A 20,594-nucleotide genomic window follows, 5' to 3' on the forward strand; every position below is an offset into this window, starting at 1 on the left:
CCCGTTGATAGCACATGTATAAGAGGTCACATGCTCAGTTAGGTCAGTCGTTCCGTTATACTTAGGAATCTCGGGCATGCAGAACTTCTTAGGGATCGGCTTAGGAGCCGCGCTCGGAAGGAATGATTTTTGAACGAACTACTTGGAATCCACGACTTTTAATATCGGCGGTGCTCCTAGGATTTGGTCGACCCTGAAGTTGTAATTCGATTTTCTTCTCCCCTGATTCTACCCATTTTGTTAGTTCCTCCAGCATCTTTAAGATCTCAGGGTTGGTCCCCGATTTATTTTCATTCGGCCTCTCTACGACTGGTTCGTTTCTGCGGGTGATTTCCCCGGGATGGATCGGGTTCAATTCTACTCGGTGCGCGGTTTTGGTTCTGTAACTGGGCTATCACCGCCGGTTGAGCCTACAACATTTCGAAGATCACCCGTAGATTGATGCGTTGATGGCCATATGCGAGTTGGCGTCAATCGGGTCAGCGACCAAAATTCCGACGGGATCAATAGGTGGTGCCCCGCCACTGAGCACTATGTTATTTTCGCCGTGAAGACCGGACTCATCGCTAACATGCAGATGTGCTGACTAGGAGTTTGACATTTTGAGTTTTAACTTGAAATTAGAGACACTCCAAAGAACAAGTGTAAAGCAGTATGTGTTATAGATTTGTATCAAATATTCACTATTATCCTCAGCCCTACGGTGGGCGTCAAACTGTTTACCCTCAAAATTGGATAACAATTAAATTTATAAGTGGTTTTGAGGATACGTAGATTTATTTGACACAAAGGAGCAAATAAAGACAAATTAAATAAATAAGGATAAAGTAAGCTCAAATCGCATGAGGAAGATGATTTAAGCCTTAATGAATATATTGCTTTGGAATGCGTGTTACCATGTATTTTATGAATTATCAGACCCTCTTTGTATAGTACAAGAGTCCTACTTTAGGTACAGTTTTATAAAAGGTAAAAAATCTTTTGATTTACTAATTGTCGATTCTTTATCGATACGTGCCGAGATTCCCGTCGTAATATCCGACTGTTCACGGATATTTCGGGCTTCCGTTGGCTTTGCTAACAATGTTTCTTCAAAGTTGTTTGAGGCTAGGATTGGTTTCGGGATCATGGCCTCGATATTTTCGAAGGCAGGCGTCCTATCTTCGGGTTTTAGCCCGGTGAAACTTGGATCGATCTTCAATCATTTATTGTTATGTCTCGAGCCTGCCTAACCATGTCGGCCGCTAGGATGCACTAGGAGATCTATTTCGAGCGTTAACAACCCTATAATTTATTTTCTCATATTATTATTCACTGTATTTCTATGCACCAAAATCATCCACCAAACGAACCCTAAACAAAAAACTCTTAGTTTAATTTTACATTTTTGTTCAAAATAAGTGGTTCATTGATCGGACTAGGGGTACCGGGGATACTTGGACTGAATTCAAGTTGGTCCTTGCCATAGCAGAAAAATGAACGACTTCGCAGTTGGGTCTGTACCCACTGTATTCTTCATTCCAGATTTCATTACTGATTCTGAACACGACCAGCTCTTGAATAATGTAAAATTCCCATCTTTATTACTTACTTAATCCATCCTTTTTGCCTTTTTCATTTTCTTCAGTTCTATTTATTCTTGAAATACTGTATATTTACTTTTCTTCCATTATTTACAAGACTTTGTTTCTTTTGTGTGTGCTTTTCTAGATAAACGGTGCGCCAATTTCTAAATGGAAATCTTTGAAGAACAGGAGATTGCAGAATTGGGGTATGCTGCGTTTTAATGTTCGTGGGGTTATTATTCATTTGGGAAATTTGTGCTTTTAGTCCCTCAAATATCAACAAATTCTTTTTTGGTCCTTTTGATTTCTGCTTAAGCGCATTTAACATTCAACTAATTGATATGTGCACTTTTAATGCCTCTGGTTGTGAATCTTCACAAATTTAATGAACTATTAAGCGCTAATTATTGATTTGTTATGTTAAATTTTTATTGTTACTCCATATTTGAGGATAATATAGTTCTAGAACGTAATAGTCTAAATATAATGTATTTCCTGTATGAAGGGACCAAAAGGCAAAAACTCACGTTTTAGTATATTGAAGGACCATAATTTACTAATAACTGGAGGACCAAAAGAGCAATTAACTCTTTTCATTTTTTTATGAATTTATACACATTTTCCCTTAATAAATTTAATCATTTCTATGGCAGGAGGAGTTGTGCATGAAAAAGGCCTTATAGCGCAAGACTGTATGTACTCATTTAACCCTCTTCCTTTGTCTCTCTATTAACAGTTGAATGCAGTGTGTGAATGTATGTTTCTGACTTCAAATTTTGGGGTTAGCAGTTTTCGGCTTATCAAACAAGCTGTTAAAGAACTAAATATTCACTTAGGAAATTATGTCAATTGCTAACCACTTTCATTAACTTCCATTTACTGTAATTCTCTAAACAATTCTGAAGCCGTAGATTCTCCAATAAATGTTTAGTTAATTTTCAAATGACTTGCAAATAATTGGAGTATATTCTTTCAGTAGGTTTAACATTTCATAATCTATGAAGCATTAAGGCCACATCAAACTCCAATATTGAGAGATGTATAGCGCACAGGATACACCATGACATTTCTGTACATTTTATATCCTACATTGAAATTTGTGATCTCAAAAGGTATCGAAAAATAAACCTTGAGAACTGAAAGTTCTAAAGGCTTGACCAAAGAGAGCACTAAACTAGAGAGGATAGATTCGGATTTCAAGAAGGAAGATGACGAACAGTCGTGTGAGAAGTAGGTAAAGCAAAGAGCATTGCAGTAATCCAGAGAGGGATATGGGCGTACCGATTTGAAGTTTGATCTTGGATTGAACAATAGGTTTCTTATATATTGTAATTGTTTAGGTCTAGAGCTGATGCATTTAGGACCAAACCTAGCAACCTTCCAGTTTATTAGGTCATTTGTATCCGACAAGAAATTTCTTCTAGTTTTTTCAATTTTTTCTGGTATGGAGCAAATATGTGCATGAGAGACATGTAATAGGGTAGTATAAGTACTTATGCTTCCATCCAATAATGTTTTTTTGGATTTTCTTAATCACTGAATTCCAAAGTGCACCGTCCTTATAAGTAGCTTCCGGAGGTAGACCGTAGACCAAGGTAAGTTGTTGGAAGTGATTCAACTATGCAATTGAAAACCTGTGCAAGTTTCTCAATATTCTCCACCTCTTTCACAGGATGGTTTCACATTTCTCAAATTGATCTTCAGGCAAGCCTGATACCCTAGGAAAATGTGCTTCAAATGCTGTAATTGAGCCATCTTCGCATTATAAAACATTAGTGTGTTATCAACAAAAGCTAGTGCACGTTGTCTTACCTTCCTTTTGCTTGAGAATCTCGTTAAGTTTCCTTCTGCCACAGCTTTGTTTATCATCTATCGAAGTGCTTATACTACAAGGATGCACAATGTAAGCTAGAGGAATCCTCTTGTCGTAGGCCTCTTGAATCTTTAAAAGAGGCATGTTGGAGTTCCTTTTATTAACACCACACGCTTTACTTGTGGATATACAATGCGTAATTTACTTTCTCCATCTACCTCCGAATCTCATCTTGTTTCCATTACAAGATCATGAACTCCCAATTAACTTAATTATATGCTCTTTTAGATCAAGTTTACAGTAGCATTGAAACACTACCTTTAATTCTTGAATCCACGGACTCATCTGTATCGAATGATGGCATTGTTTTATTTTCCTTCCAAGAATGGATTTTAGGAGGCTGAGAATGTAACCTCTAGTACCTTCTCAAGTCTAACAAAAGTACCTCTGCAATAATCTTTTATACTCTCTCCATCCCATTTTATATGACACTCTTTCGTTTTCAGTCAGTCCCAAAAAGAATGACACATTTATGTAGTAACAATTTAACTCTAAAATGCTCATTTTATCCTTAATAGATGATTTATTGCCACACAAATACCAATGGTTTATTTTAGACCACAAATTTCAAAAGTCTTCCCTTCTTTATTAAACCTCGTGCCCAGTAGAACACCATCACATAAATTGGGACGGAGGGAGTATGTTTTTAGCTAATAGGTCTAACATCCTTAATGCTTGAAGCCCCATACAGATGAGTTAAGTTACGGCTCCTTTCAGATTTCCAGTGATATAAAAAGTATGAACTACCTTCATGATATTATCTTTGACCATTTTCCAACAATGCTGGTAGAACGCCGTGCATAAACTATGCGACTCAAAGCTTATGCCCAACAGATTTTGATTGCCTTCTAGATTTGATTCTGTGACTGTGAGAACTTCATCTCTAACTAATTCATCCTCTCCCTTCCAATATTGCTAACAGCTACTCTTTCCCACCTAGGTTCTTATACTGTTGTGTGTAGAAGCCCTAAATTAGCTCCTAACTCCTCCTTCCCCTCAAATACTCTCCCTACAACTTCCATTGCATTTATAAAGCTTTGCATCCTATTAATTGAGTAGCAACTTTGTGTTGCAATGCTTTTCTTTCAACCATGGTACTCTCAATTTTCGTCTCGGATTGGATTCTTGAGCAAGAGTTGCGGGTCATTAGTTCTTCTTCACTTCTTCTTTCCTCTTTTTTTGCTCTGTTGGTTAGATCCGTGTTGGTCCTTTCCTCTCTAATTCTTCAATCTCATCCATTTCTCTCAGTTTATCTCCTCCTTCCTAACACATCCATATTCCATGTTCTAAGATCATTTTAAAGGGTTTTTAATGTTTTTGCAATGCAAGTAAACCGAGTGCCTTTGACAGGACATCGTTCCATTAATGTACTATACTTTTAGCAATTATCCGCATATGCATCACATGTTTTCAAGTTTGAATTTTGAATTGTGTCTTAGGTCTTCTACATCAGCTACAATCCAGAAGGATTGGCATATGAATCGACAGTAGTCTGCGTAGTGAAGCGTGAATAATATCTAAGAATTTTTCTCCTAGTCTGTAAAATGAGAAATGTATAGAGTCTAATATAGATTTTAGTTCATCTGCCTTGGATTATGTGGATTTAGCACTTCCCAAGTGAACATAGACACCAGTTGCTGAGAGTTTTAAAACTCAGTGAATTCCGTATTTCTCTGGAATAGGTCTCACATCCCACTCTCTCCTTCAGAAATCTGTATTATTTAAAGTCCCCTTATCACCCTAGGAGGCTTACGTTAGAAATAAACTCAAAGAATTCATCCCAGAATTCTATTATTGACCCATCTCCTACTGCATGAACCCCTATAAAACCCAATGCCATACTAATCCCTTCACTTTAAAACACCATAGCAATGGAAAAATCCCCCTTCTTTACAGCCAGAGTTTCCGACTTCCTCGTCTCTTATTATATCAACTCCCCTCCTACTCTCCCCTAGCCGATATCATTTCATTTTTGTCCACTTCTTTCTTGACACGCTTCGAGTAATTGACTCTAGAATTATTTTTATTTTGTCTGAAGATAAACCAACCCTACTCTCCACTCCCTGTACCCAGTTTGCTATGACCCTTTTGTTCAGGTCTTCCTTTCCTACTATTAAATGAGATCATCTAAATTCTAATTTCCCTGAACAACATTCTTTGTCCCAACTCTCTCATCCTTCCCCTCCGTTTCCCATGTGAATCGTAGTTGATGGAGCACCACATTTTCTTCAAGTCCATAAGTTGGAATTGGTGCATATTTTGTACATGTAGAGGAATGGGACCCATTTTCATTTCTCTCTGCATTGTTCTTTCATAAGAGGAATGAGAAGACTTTTATTTGCACTACATGATGGTTTTTTTTGTGCTCCAATACTCAATCAACTAGTTCTTTTTTATTTTAATTGGTAAAAGAGACTTTCTTAGATGGGCACCAAGGAGTTGCATCCGGATACACCAGATTTGCAAAGAGCATCAATTATCAAGAAATGTGAGGAGAGAGAAACCCAAGTACAATTTAACTAAACCGATGAACCATACAAGGTCTTCAACCCTATTGGCACAATATTCTATGCAACAAGATAGTTGTCTAAGGCATTGGAACTTTAGTTTGGGGATATGTTTATTCAATCCTGTTAGTTTATAGATATGTATAGTGTAGTCTTGTTCCACATTGGAAGAAGAGTAATATCTCCTTGTAGTGTATAGCTCTAAATTGGGACCTCTTGTATTGTATTTATCATCCAATATCAATAACATATTTTCTCCCGTGCCTTCTCACATGGTATCAGAGCATTAGTGAGAAAAGATCGTTGTGCGTCATTCCAGCGTTAACCGGGAAGAAAGAACTTAGTCATCGTGTAATTTTTCCGGTGACCTAAGGCTTGTCCAAGTGAAAGTCACTTTCTGTCGGCGTTGTGCTAAAACCAACACCACCACGAGGTAGATCACCCTCCGACTACCAACCCCTGAAATTTTATCCGGCAGAAAAGCCGCCATGCTCCTCCACGCGCCGGCAACAACTTTTCCGGCGAGGGTTCCGGCCACTTTCCGGCCATTTTTTCGCGAAGCTTCTTCAGGACAGTGTGCTCTCCTCAAATTTCCGAGCCTACCCATCTAATTCAAATCAAATTCCGGCCACTGTTATATTTTTTCCGCGTGATCAGTGACCTTTCTGGCCATTTTTTGAAAATATTTCTTCAGGACAGCTTGCTCTCAAAGGAATTCCGAGTCTATCCATCCTGGTTACAACAAATTCCGACAACTTTGGAATTTTCCGGCGAGCTACAGTGTTTCCGGCGTGAACAGTGTTTTCCGGCACAGAACAGTGTTCTGTTTTCCTGCTGTAAACAGTGTTTTTCAAGCTATTTCTTCAGTTTTCTCACAGGAGTTACTTATTTCCACTATTTCAAGTTAACCCTACTACTACAAATTGTAGCGACATGGGAACCGATGCTTTGAATAGTCGGATGGTTTCTTTAGCAGAGTATATTGAGTTCCTTCAGTATAAAGCATGTAAGCAGATATCTTCTGAGATAGCTTCTGTTGTTCAAACAGGTAATAGCGTGACTTGTTTCTCCCAATCTTCATCCTCTGAGTCTTGGGTCATTAATTCAGGTGCATCAGATCATATTTCTGGTAACAAATCTCTTTTCACTACTATTTCGTATTCTCAATCTCTTCCAAAAGTCACAATGGCCAATGTGTCTCAAACCATGGGAACTGCAATAGGTCAAGCAAGCCCACTTCCTTCCTTACCTTTAGATTCAGTCCTTTATGTTCCCAATAGTCCTTTTAATCTCATAGCTATTAGTCGCTTAGCCAAATCACTTAAATGCGCTGTTTTATTTCTTGATGACCATATTTTTATACAGGAACGCAATACGGCGGATCATTGGTACCGGACGTGAATCAAACGGACTTTATTATCTTATCCTTGCTAAATCACATGGACTCGCATCTTGTCTTCCTTCTACAACTTGTCCTGTTACTGATTCACCAGATTTATTACATAAACGGTTGGGATATCCCAGTTTGTCAAAACTTCAGAAAATGGTATCTGGTTTATCTCACTTGTCAGCTCTAGAGTGTGAGTCATGTCAGCTCGGTAAGCATACCCGCTCCCATTTCCCTCGGCGTCTTGATAATCGAGCAGAGTCACCTTTTACTTTAGTCCATTCAGATGTTTAGGGTCCTAGTCGGGTCAGTTCCACTTTAGGATTCCGCTACTTTGTCAGTTTCATTGATGATTATTCCAGGTGCACTTGGATATTTTTGATAAAAAATCGATCTGAGCTGTTTTCTATTTTTCAGACCTTCCACGCTGAAATTCAAAATCAATTTGTGGTTTTATTCGCACATTTCGTAGTGATAATGCCCGAGAGTATTTGTCTTCCCCATTTCAGCAGTTTATGAAATCTCATGGGATTATTCATCAAACATCTTGTCCGTACACATCTCAACAAAATGGGGTAGCTGAAAGAAAGAATAGACATCTTATTGAAACTGCTCGTACCCTACTCATACAATCTCATGCTCCGTTGCGTTTTTGGGGGATGCAGTTCTTACATCTTGCTATCTTATTAATCGTATGCCATCTTCAGCTATCCAGAAGCAAGTTCCATTCTCTGTCATGTTTCCCCACTTACCTTTGTTCTCTCTTCCACCCCGTATCTTTGGAAGCACTTGTTTTGTCCATAACCTTACTCCAGGAACATATAAGTTAGCTCCTCGTGCTCTTAAGTGCGTATTTCTGGGTTTCTCGAGAACACAAAAGGGGTATCGATGCTACTCTCCTGACCTCCAGCGGTACCTTATGTCCGCTGATGTTACCTTCTTTGAAACCCAATCATACTTCACAGGTTCAGGTCATCACTTAGATATTTCTGAGGTACTACCAGTTTCATCTTTTGGAGATTCAGTCACTCCAGCTCCACCACCTACAGCTCCAGTTGTAGCTCCACCACCTATAGCTCCAGTTGTAGCTCTACCACCTATAGCTCCAGTTCCATCACCTACAGCTCCGGTTGTAGCTCCACCACCTATAGCTCTAGTTCCTCCACATAATCCAGTTTAACCTTCTGCAGCTCCACCACTCTTGACTTATCATCGTCGTCCACATCCAGCATCAGGCCCAGGTGATTCACGCCCCGCATTAGATTCTGTACCTACTGCGGACTTGTCTCCTCTTAGTCAATCAATTACACTCCGCAAAGGTGTACGATCCACACTTAATCCTAATCCCCACTATGTTGGTTTAAGTTATCATCGTCTGTCGTCACCACATTATGCTTTTATATCTTCTTTGTCCACTGTTTCTATCCCTAAGTCTACAGGTGAGGCACTATCTCATCCAGGATGGCGATATACTATGATTGACGAGATGTCTGCTCTACATGCGAGTGACACTTGGGAGCTTGTTCCTCTTCCTGCAGGTAAGTCAACTGTTGGTTGTCGTTGGGTTTATGCAGTCAAAGTCGGCCCGGATGGCCAGGTTGATCGGCTTAAGGCTCGTCTTGTTGCAAAAGGATATACTCAGATTTTTGGACTTGATTATAGTGATGCTTTCTCTCTCGTGGCTAAAGTAGCATATGTTCGTCTCTTTATGTCCATGGCTGCTGTACGTCATTGTCCTCTTTATCAGTTAGACATTAAGAATGCTTTTCTCCACGGTGATCTCGAGGAAGAAGTTTATATGGAGCAACCACCTGGTTTTGTTGCTCAGGGGGAGTTTAATGGTTGTGTGTGCAGATTGCGCAAGTCACTATATGGTTTGAAACAGTCCCCTCGAGCTTGGTTTGGTAAATTCAGCACAATTATTCAGGAGTTTGGCATGACTCGTAGTGAGGCTGATCACTCTGTGTTTTATCGGCATTTTGCTCCTAATCTGTGTATTTATCTAGTGGTTTATGTTGATGATATTGTTATTACTGGTAATGATCAGGATGGTATTACTAATCTGAAGCAACATCTCTTTCAGCACTTCCAGACTAAGGATCTGGGCAGATTAAAGTATTTTCTAGGTATTGAGATCGCTCAGTCTAGCTCAGGTATTGTTATTTCACAGCGGAAGTATGCCTTAGACATTCTTGAGGAGACTGGAATGATGGGTTGCAGACCTATTGACTCTCATATGGATCCGAATGCTAAGCTTCTGCCTGGACAGGGGAGCCTCTTAGAGACCCTACGAGATATAGGAGGTTGGTTGGCAAATTGAATTAGCTCACAGTGACTAGACCGGACATTTCTTTTTCGGTGAGTGTTGTAAGTCAGCTTATGGATTCTCCCTGTGATAGTCACTTGGATGCACTTGTTCGCATTCTTCGGCATATAAAGTCAGCTCCAGGCAAAAGATTACTATTCGAGGATCGAGGCCACGAGCAGATTGTTGGGTACACAGATGCTGATTGGGCAGGATCACCTTTTGATAGACGTTCTACGTTTGGATATTGTGTTCTAGTAGGAGGTAATTTGGTCTCGTGGAAGAGCAAGAAACAGAATGTAGTTGCTCGATCTAGCGCCGAAGCCGAATATCGGGCCATGGCTATGGCGACGTGTGAGTTAGTTTGGGTCAAGCAGTTGCTCAAGGAGTTAAAGTTCGGAGAAATCAGCAAGATGGAACTAGTGTGTGATAACCAAGCTGCTCTTCATATTGCGTCAAATCCGGTGTTCCATGAGAGGACTAAACACATTGAGATCGACTGTCACTTTGTCAGCGAAAAAAATACTTTCAGGAGATATTTTTACAAAGTTTGTAAAGTCGAATGATCAACTAGCAGATATTTTCACTAAGTCTCTTACTGGTTCTCGTATTAGTTACATGTGTAACAAGCTCGGTACATATGATGTGTATGCACCGGCTTGAGGGGGAGTGTTAGTTTATAGATATGTATAGTGTAGTCTTGTCCCACATTGGAAGAGGAGTAATATCTCCTTGTAGTGTATAGCTATAAATAGGGACCTCTTGTATTGTATTTATCATCCAATATCAATAACATATTTTCTCCCGTGCCTTCTCACATGGTATCTTTTTTATTTTAATTGGTAAAAGAGACTTGCTTAGATGGACAACAAGGAGTTGCATCCGGATACACCAGATTTGCAAAGAGCATCAATTATCAAGAAATGTGAGGAGAGAGAAACCCAAGTACAATTTAACTAAACCGATGAACCATACAAGGTCTTCAACCCTATTGGCACAATATTCTATGCAACAAGATAGTTGTCTAAGGCATTGGAACTTCAGTTTGGGGATATGCTTATTCAAACCCTTAAAGCATCTAATATCTGTTTCCTCCATAAGGTACATGTAACACACTAAGAAAGCATAATTCATTGCTTGTTTTTCAGCCAATAAGGTTTTAATGGTTAAGCATTTGGGGCTTCAATTGTGCAAAGAATTGATATAGGGTATATTTGGACAAAGCATAAACGAAAACTGTTCTGTAATAGATTGCTCTCTCTAATCAATCTTTGACATTGGAGGGCTTTGTTTATTGGTGATCTCTTTCTCAGGATCCTGGGGAAGTAAGAGAAGAAGAGATATAATTTGATTTACTTGATATTTTGATGAGAAACACCTGTTTATATGTGTTGAACACAATTCACATATAATATTTGTCCGATTAGGAAAATGACAAACTTGAGAACTTAACTTCAAATCTATTAATACTAACATTTAACATTCTAACAGTCTCCATAAACTCATTGTGGAGTGAGTTTACTTGTTTGAAATTTAAAAAGTAAATATTTTTTGATAGTGTCATCGGTTAATTACCGAAAATATCGTCGAAGAGTTGCCGAAAAAGTTCTGGTTGTCGACTTGTTGTTGGAAAAATTCTCGTCAACATGATCTGGCTAGTTTGACAAGAGTGGGTTGCTCTAGTGGTGAACACCCTCCACTTCCAACCAAGAGGTTGTGAGTTCGAGTCACCCCAAGCGCAAGGTGGGGAGTTCTTGGAGGGAGGGAGCCGAGGATCTATCGGAAATAGCCTCTCTACCCAGGGTAGGGGTAAGGTCTGTGTACAAACTACCCTCTCTAAACCCCACTAGTGGGATTATACTGGGTTGTTGTTGTAACATGATTTGGCTAGTAAAGCTGCTGAAGGAGTGGTTGAAAATGAAGGGAGAACTACACATAAGTGCAACTCACGCACATACATTGCAATCATGTGGCCAATATACAATTTTACAAAGCTGTAGTCCAAATATAATAGGCCAAGATTCAACATCCAACTCCAAATAAGTTCTTGAAATTGCTACTCAATTTTCTTTTTAAAGTTTAAGCTTCTAATCCAATCTCCGAATTAGTAACAACAACCCAGTATAATCCCACTAGTGGGGTATGGGGAGGGTAGTGTGTACGCAGACCTTACCCCTACCCTGGGGTAGAGAGGCTGTTTCCGATAGACCCTCGGCTCTCTCCCTCTAAGAACTCCCCACCTTGCTCTTGGGGTGACTCGAACTCACAACCTCTAATATGTTTCCGTAAACCGGTGCCATGAGGCACTCTAGACTCTTTGGTGTGCCATGGATTGTCCAACGAAAACTTTTCCACCAAAGTTCTCCTCCAAAGTGCATTTTTGTTTTTGAAAAAGTAACATATTTGTATTAATTAGAAGGTGGACTGTACCAAACCAGTGTAACCATCCATAATTACAAGAGGGAGTACCAGAAGAGATTCTAGTTCTCTGTAAAATCTCATAAATAATCTAAAACATCAAAAATATATTCACATTCTTCTAAATACTCCTGTTTACACCAAAAATAATAAAGCACTAGACAGCTCATCTTCAACTTTTGTATAGGACTGTGGTTGTCTTCAAAACACCTTTGATTCCTTTCTTTCCAAATTGTCCACCATATACAAGTTGGGACAATCTTCCATCTCTCTTTCTGACTGGATTGTTCACTATCTCTTTTCCAGCTTGCTAGAACTTCCCGAATTCTCCCGGGCATGACCCATCGAATCCCCCTCAGGTTGATGAATATCTTCCATAATTGGTCAGTAACTCTGCAGTGCAAAAAAAGATGGCTGACTGTCTCCGCATGATCTTCACATAGATAACATCTGGAGCCCAACTGATATCCTCTCTTGATGAGATTATCTTGTGTCAAAATTGCCTCTCTTGCTAAATGCCAAGTAAAACATGCAACTTTGTATGGGATTTTGACTTTCCATATCATATTCCAAGGCCAACAACCAATCTGGTTGTTAGAGTGATTGTACTCCTTGTAAGCTGATCTAACAAAGAACTTGCCTTCTCTACCCCCTTGCCAGATCACACGATCCTCAGTGTTTGATGTCCCTGTGAATTGTTCTAGAGTGTTATAGAAAGCTGTCAACCTCTGAATTTCCCAATCGTTTAGTAGTCTTCTATAAGTGAGGTTCCACCCTAGGCCTGTCCACACCTCTCCAACAGATGATCCTTGTTGTTGGTTCAGATTGTAAAAGTCCGGAAAAAGTTGGTTCAGTGTTCTTTGCCCAAAGTGCAACCACAGTCCCTCTTTCCCAAACTATCTTGATAAAGAGGTGCTGTTGTTGTTGAGATATTTATATTCTGGAATCTTCTTAGTTATATTTTAAACTGTTCCTATTTGAAAATTTGAACGTATCTTTCTCGTACTGGACCAATGCAGTTAGTTAAATATCTATATCATATGTATCTATATATTTTTTGAGCCATTTATTATGTATAACGTATTAGTCAAAACCTATTATATCGCTTTTCTTTTCTTGTTTGCAGTGCCTCCTTGGTTAACTAGAATTACAGAGAGAATAAATGAGAAATCAGGGTTATTTCCTTCATCAATTAATCATGTGCTTATCAATGAATACCTTCATAACCAAGGAATAATGGTTTGTTCTGAACTCGTGTAAGCTGCTTTGCTCATTTCATTTGCTGCTTATTCTTCTTTTTCTTCCTCCTTTTTCCCCATTCCATTTTTATCTCAAATATCTGTTCCTATATTCTCTTTTGTTTTGTAGTACCTACTTCCTTACAAAGTTTTGAACATTTTGACTCTGTCTATATATAAAGTCAATGTGCTTATCATGTTAGTTCTGGTTAGGAGGTCTGTATTGCAACTGCTAGTTCTGGTAAAATTGTGGATAATTTAAGTCATAGGCTCATAGCTAATAAAACAGGATAATAGCTATATTAGTGAATCAGGATTAATTTCCTTGGCTTTGCTTAACATTAAATTAGTTTTGCTGACAAGAGCACCTGTTCTGCAGCCGCATCAAGATGGACCAGCTTATTATCCTGTAGTGGCAATTCTTTCTCTTGGATCTCCTGTAGTTATGGATTTCACTCCACATCCTAATTTGAGCAGCAGTACACATGGAAACGGTGTTGATGACAAAATTTCTGACCCGGGGGCTGCTGTGATGAATTCTGGTGAACAGCTGGATAATTGCCATCCATTTTCTATCGTATTGATGCCTCGGAGTTTGTTGATATTCAAAGACTTGGTGTACTCAGGTAAAACTTTCTATTTGGGTAGTTAGTTTCGACAGAACCACTCAGGTTACAATTCGACATACTGCCTGAGGTTTTGATAACTATTCTCAGAGTACTTTGAAGATGTGTCAACATTGTCCTTGAAGTTTTAGCTTCTATTGCTAGTGACAAAAAGGTTCTATTCCGCCCTGCCCATTCTTCTGATGGTTTAATTTGCCAAACCTCCAATGCTAGTTGTCCAATTGCACCAGAACTTGTCAATAAGCCCCTATATCTTTATTCACAAAAGCCAATTTAGCTGATGTCACTAGCCTTAACTTTTGATGGGAGTACGGCTTTCTTTGAGGAAGTGACATATATGATATTATATTAGTAAAGAGCCCTTGATCCCTTTATTTGCTAGTTTGTGGAGGTTTCGCCCTTTGCTTCTGGCTTTGATGAAGGCAAATAGTCAAAAAAGTTCCCCCCGGAACGCGAGTAGGCTTTCATCGAAACAAAGAGAGGCCCGATTGCACCCAAGGGTGTGGCCTAGTGGTCAATGAAGTGGGTGAGAACCATGAGATCTGTTCAAATCCCAGCGTAGGCAAAAAACATTCTTCCCATATGTGAAGTCTTAATGGATAGAGTTACCGGATACCTGTTGCTCATGCGAGGTGGCAGGTATCCCGTGGAATTAGTCGAGGTGCACGCAAGCTGGCCCGGACACTACAGTTATCAAAAAAAGAAAAAGATAGAGGGGGGCCCGGCTGGTGCCTTTTCAAAATCCCCACACTTGTTCGAAAATCCCTAATTCACCTCTGATTATCAAAAGCTTTATGGGTATTTGTAAAGATGTCTAAATTATGTACGCATATTTGGTACTTAGTATTTGTGTTGTTTCTTGTTGTCCAGACTACTTGCATGGTATAAAAGATTCTGAGGTGCAGCGATGTAACGAGGTAAGATGACAAGCATTGTTGATCCTCAATGTCACTTGAAATGAGTACCCGACGTCTTTGTATAATTGTGCTCCCTTTTATTTCCAGGCTGTAAATTTAACAAATGCTCAAAATCATGGAGTGGTTCAGCAATTATCAGGTTCGGTGAAAGCACTTGATAGTGATGACACTGTCATTTACAGGGCTAACACAAGAGTTTCTTTGACCTGTCGAGTAGTAACAAAGGTTTGTAAAAATATTTTTAAGTTCTAGCTTCATACAGAAATAAAACTAGTCAACAGACGCAACGCCAGGATGAGTAGATCACTGAGTCCAGGAGAATTACAACCACCCTGCAGTTTTGTTGAAAACCTTAATGATTTAACAATTTAAATGTAACATAGCTAGATTAATCCATTTCATCTATGCATAATTGATTGCCATGTATTTTATGGGGCCGTCCTACTTGTTTCGTTGCATTTGAGAACTTTTTGTAGGACTTGATGTCTAATGGTGTATAGGGAAATTTTAGGTTTAGTTATCTTTAGAATTATGAGGACTTGGTGATATTTGTGCCTATATGAACAGCAGCCAGGCAAAACAGTTAGTGCCAGAGGTGTAACATGTAGTCTTAGTTATCACCCCAATTGATAAACTAAAATTTGATAAAACATACCTAGGTTGAGTGAGATAGTACGTTTTGTAATATTGATAAGCTTTTTATGTTTTTCGTGCTGTACGTTTTCTAAAAAAGAATAGTATACATAGTGGAGGGGAATTGGACCCCGCCAACAAGGTGAAAGTCCAATTTACTGAGCTACCATACTTTCCCCTTTAACAACAACAACCACCTATAATCCCATTAGTGGGGTCTGGGGAGGATAGTGTGTATGCAGACCTTACCCCTACCCTGGGGTAGAGAGGCTGTTTTCGATAGACCCTCGGCTCCCTCCCTCCAAGAACTCCCCACCTTGCTCTTGGGGTGGTGACTCGAACTCACAACCTCTTGGTTGGAAGTAGATGGTGCTTACCACTAGAGCAACCCATACTTTCCCCTTTAATTTAAGAAATACATAAGGGGAGGGGAAGGGTGAACGTTTAGGTTGCCAACCAATGAAATATTATAATTCCCATTCTATTGTACTTGTACCTTACTGCGTGAAAGAATTTTTTTTTTAGAAGTATGATTTATCAATTTTCTTTTGAGATCTAAATGCAGTTTGCATACCGTACTAGCCTGAATTAATTTTTGACAACATCATCTCCACTTAAGCTTACATAGGGTGCAGGGGAAAGTTTTCAGCTTATGAGGAGATAAACTTGGTAAGAAGGTTTTTCATTAGTGATGGTATTTGTAGAAATATGAGAAAAGGAAGTTTTAGCAGAACGGTTAGCTCGTGTTACGTCTGTCAGTCTTTGCTTGGGAAATCTTTTTCTTTCTTCATGGAACTACACCAAATATAATCCTTAGTAGTCTCAATGAAAGTTTGAGAAGGTGAGTTGCTAATATATAAATGTTTTGGAAAAAGAATACTAAGTGATTTTTTCCTATTTACTCAAACTTTGGTGAGCAAAATTATCTGATTCCGATATTAGTAAGATGTAGCAGGTATCAAGTGGAATAATCTGAGGTACATCCAAGCTTGACTCGGACACATCTATTTTAGAAAATAATAAGAAAATGTTTTGGACCAATACCTAACCACATTCTTAGGAGCGCTACAAGTTTCCAGCAGACTAGTGCCGGTCTTTGAGTTATTTTGCCTACTGCAATCGGAGATCTCATAGCAGCTCTTGAACAATATTTCCCTATTAGCCGGAGGGGACTGATTACGTTGCTAACGGGTTATCTAATTCTTCAAATTTCTACGCAAATAAGAGGCTAATTTCTGCAAAAATGGGTTGTGAAAATGTGATGGTGGTTTAACAACAAAAATCTCATGTGATTATTTTGCATTGATTCTCCGGTAAGGTAAATATACTTTAACCAAAAGAAAAGAGAAAAAAAAGGAGCTCAAGTATATACTATGGGGGAGTGCACAAATAGCCGTTCCTCGGACCTTTATTTAAAGAATAGTCGAAATTTATAAAGTTATAAAACTTTAGCTGCATCAAAATCTCAACTTCAAACATACCTGACAGTCTGAAATTGAAATTACGTTTTTATAATTCAAACTTCAAACTTTCGGGTTTGAAGTAGACTCTAGCGAAGCCAACTGAATGCAGTTTAAATTCATCACCGAAATGCTTGGTGTCATGAAATATTTCAACCAAAAGAAAAATCGGTGGATATGGATGCATCCGTTTCGTATATGTTACACTTTTCAAAGAAATTCAATGGCAGAAAGGAAGTAACAAAGAAAAAGGTAGTGGAAATAGCATTTTAGAAACGTCACATCACTTCTTCTTTTTCTTTTTCTTTTTGACAAGCGGGTAAAACATAGAGTAGTAAGCAGCACTGCGCTGGAGGTGTTAAAATGCTACTAACTCAAAGACGTAGGAGCATTTTTAGGTAACTTGTCCTCCTTGTGCCAAGTATGGTCTTTTTCGAGAATTGTGATGGTAGGCTAGAAACTCATATTTTAGTCGTATTTTGCACTCTAATTATTACACTTTATTCGTGTTTGATCTTAAGTGATGGTGATTTACACTTATCACGTGTTTTATGCCTTGCGGGAAATGATTCAGAGTTGGGAAAATATTTTGGAGCTAAATTGAATAATTTGAAGCTTTGAAATCTGAGTAAAAGCCAAAAGAATTAAACCAGGATTGCGTTCAGGGGTCGAGGACCAAGTCTGGATATCAAAAAATGAGAAAAAAATTCACTCTGAGAAATTTGCACTACCGTGCGGCGGCGTGGTAGTGCATTTGGAGAATCTCTATCAGAATCAGCTCTCTGGATATCCCCACTAGCGCATTGCATGGGGCGCCGCGGGGCGCGCCATGCTTGTGTAGTTTTGTTAGAGTATTTTTTCACTTCCCTTGGAAAGGGTAGTTTCATCCGAACCTGCATCTATATGGTATAAATACACAAAAAATACAATTTTGGGAGGACTTTTGACCTACGGAAGATTGGAAAAGCATTGGAGACTCTAAGGTACAAGAATTCATCATTCTTCCATCAACTCAATACTCGAGTTTAGATTGAATTCATGTTTTCTTACTTAATTTTATCTGTGATGATTTCTCCTACTATTATGGAGTAGTTTTCCCTTAGGGATTTGACATATATGGTGTATTGATGATTTGATTAGGGATTTGATTCTTGTCAATTTCTTGAATTAATTGATGGAGTTTTGAATTGTATTGTAAAATTATTCATTATTTTACTTAATCGAAGAAGGAGTTTGATATTGAATTTTTTTACATCTCATGCTCTAGTTTAAATTCGTGATTCATCTAGGTAATCGAAAGAGCCTCTTGAATTATTAACTAAACTAAAAAAAATAGGAAAATATTGGTGAGAAGTTACCATTTAGACTAAAACCATCATTATATTCATAGTAAGTGTTCATAGTGCTTCAATTGGGAATTAAAGTTCACTTGAAAGAGGAACCTTAACTTCAAGTGTAATCTAATTATTTGGTGAATTCGTGAGAATCAACAGTATTATAGAGTGAACTAATTCAAGAATTGGATCCCGAGTTAATTGTCATGCACTTGTCTAGTCAATTACCCTTATTTCTCTCACTGATATTTCTGTGTTGCTCAGTTCTTGTTTCCGTGATCAATTGATATTTGCTTTACTTTTAGTAGCTAATTGTAGTTGATAATATTCCAATCAAAGTATTAATCATCTTGGATAGCCAGTAACTGAAAATTATTCGAACATTATTTAAATCCAATCCCTGTAGAGATGATAATTAACTATACTATCTTTGACTAGTGAGCATTAATTTCGTATTGTATTTTGTGTTCGTCAAATTTTGGCGTTGTTGCCGGGGGATTGGCAATCAATAGTGTTCAAAATAATTTTTGATGCTAATTCAGGAACCAATTTTATTTTCTTGTTTTCACGTTTTCTCACTTGTGTACAGGCAACAAGTTTAACTTCTCTGGTGTATGACTCGATCTTCTTCAAAGGAAGTGATACCTTACGAACCGGAGTTGGAGAAATACCTACGACAACTAAGAAAAGAAAGAGGAATCACCAGAAATTTCTTTGGGCAATCTTTGACCCCAGAACACATGGCAAAAAATGGTGATGATGGATTCAATTTGGTTGCAAGGGATGTAGCCTAACGACAAAAGCGGCTCTGGGAGATGATGAAACTGTTAATGGGGACAAAGGATGGAGATTTAACCTAAACCGGCCTCTCCGGAAGATGCATTTGGAAATGTGGGTCCCAGAGCAGGCCGATCATTGGGTGACTGTGCCAGTCCAGTCTACAATCAGGGACTGTCGAGTGTCAGACCTCCACCAATAGCAGCAAATAATTTTGAGTTGAAGCAAGACTTACTTCAAACCATCCAAAACAACTACGTCTTTGGAAGAAAGGTACATGAAGATCCAAACACTCACTTGATGGACTTTGAGGAAATCATGAACACTTTCTAGTACAACGGAGTGTCAAAGATGCGGTCTACTTAAGGGCATTCCCCTTTTCACTGAAGGATGATGTGAAGCACTGGTTTCAAAGCCTACCAACTGGGTCGATCAGGACATGGGAAGATATGATAAAAAAGTTTTTGGACAAGTACTTCTCATCTGCAAAAATAGGAAAATTCAGAAGGGAAATCCACAACTTCTGCTAGAAGGACACTGAAACAGTCTTCGAAGCTTGGAAAATATTTAAAGAGATAGTGAGAAGGTGCCAGCATAATGAAATCGAATTGTTGATGCAACTCCAAGATTTTTGGGATGGACTGATACCCTCCTCCCAAAGAACTCTGAATAATACAGTTGGAGGTCCATTAATAAAGAAAACTCCTGAGGAGATTGTCTCTATCCTTGAAGAATTATCTGGGGATGCTAACCAATAGCCCGCTGAGAGTAATGAAAGAAGAAAATCAGTTGGGGTTCACCAGGTAGACTCTAACACATCAGTGTAAGTTCAGCTAGACACCATGGCCAAGGAGATAAAAAAGTTGACCTTAGCCAAGGTACAAAGGGACACCCTACTCTTGATTGTCAAGCTTCAGCTGCGGAAGTTAATATTTTGGGGAACTATAATAGAGAAAACTATCAAGGTAGAAATAACTTCAATGCTATGGGGCAACGACATCCATGTTTTTCATGAAGTTCACCTAGTGAGAGTTTGAACTCGTGGAAGCAAAATAATCCTAGACCCCAGGGTCAAGGACCACCAAGTTTTTAGAACCAGCAGAGGCAACAATACCATCCACAACAATCATAACAGTCAAATCAGTCTAGTATGAAAGATTTCATGAAGGCTTTCATCAACAAGTCTGAATAGAGGTTCGATACTCATAGTGCTGCTATTTGAAATCTGGAAAGACAAGTGGGTCAAATTGCCAACATGTTATCTGAGAGGGCTCCTGGGACTCTACCCTCTCACACATAAAAGAACCCGAAAGAAACAATCAAGGTTGCATCTCTGAGAAATGGCAAAACATTGGCTGATCCAGTTGTGAAAACTAGACTAGAGGTGGTGAGCAAGCAGACTAATACATTGAAGGAGCAAAAGAGTGAAGAACAGAAAGGCGAGAGTAATGGTGTAAAAAAGAGATTGAAGAAATCAAACACATGCCATGTCTACCATTACCTCAAAAGATGAAGCGAGAAAAATTAGACTAGTGCTTTGGGCGGTTCTTGGAG

At 38.9% G+C, this 20,594-nt stretch overlaps 1 protein-coding gene across 1 annotated transcript; it reads left to right on the plus strand.

Moving 5' to 3' along the window:
* The first annotated feature begins 1,239 nt into the window (after positions 1-1,239).
* On the plus strand, positions 1,240-15,276 carry LOC107766891 (alkylated DNA repair protein ALKBH6 homolog). The gene is made up of 7 exons (XM_075239740.1): positions 1,240-1,565; positions 1,711-1,771; positions 2,219-2,257; positions 13,182-13,294; positions 13,673-13,919; positions 14,790-14,836; positions 14,924-15,276. Exons 1-7 carry the CDS (start codon positions 1,476-1,478, stop codon positions 15,086-15,088), a joined length of 762 nt encoding a protein of 253 aa, XP_075095841.1. The 5' UTR covers positions 1,240-1,475; the 3' UTR covers positions 15,089-15,276.
* Positions 15,277-20,594: the final 5,318 nt, after the last annotated feature.

This window comes from Nicotiana tabacum, chromosome 19 (genome assembly GCF_000715075.1).
Source record: "Nicotiana tabacum cultivar K326 chromosome 19, ASM71507v2, whole genome shotgun sequence".
In the NCBI taxonomy this organism is placed as follows: domain Eukaryota; kingdom Viridiplantae; phylum Streptophyta; class Magnoliopsida; order Solanales; family Solanaceae; genus Nicotiana; species Nicotiana tabacum.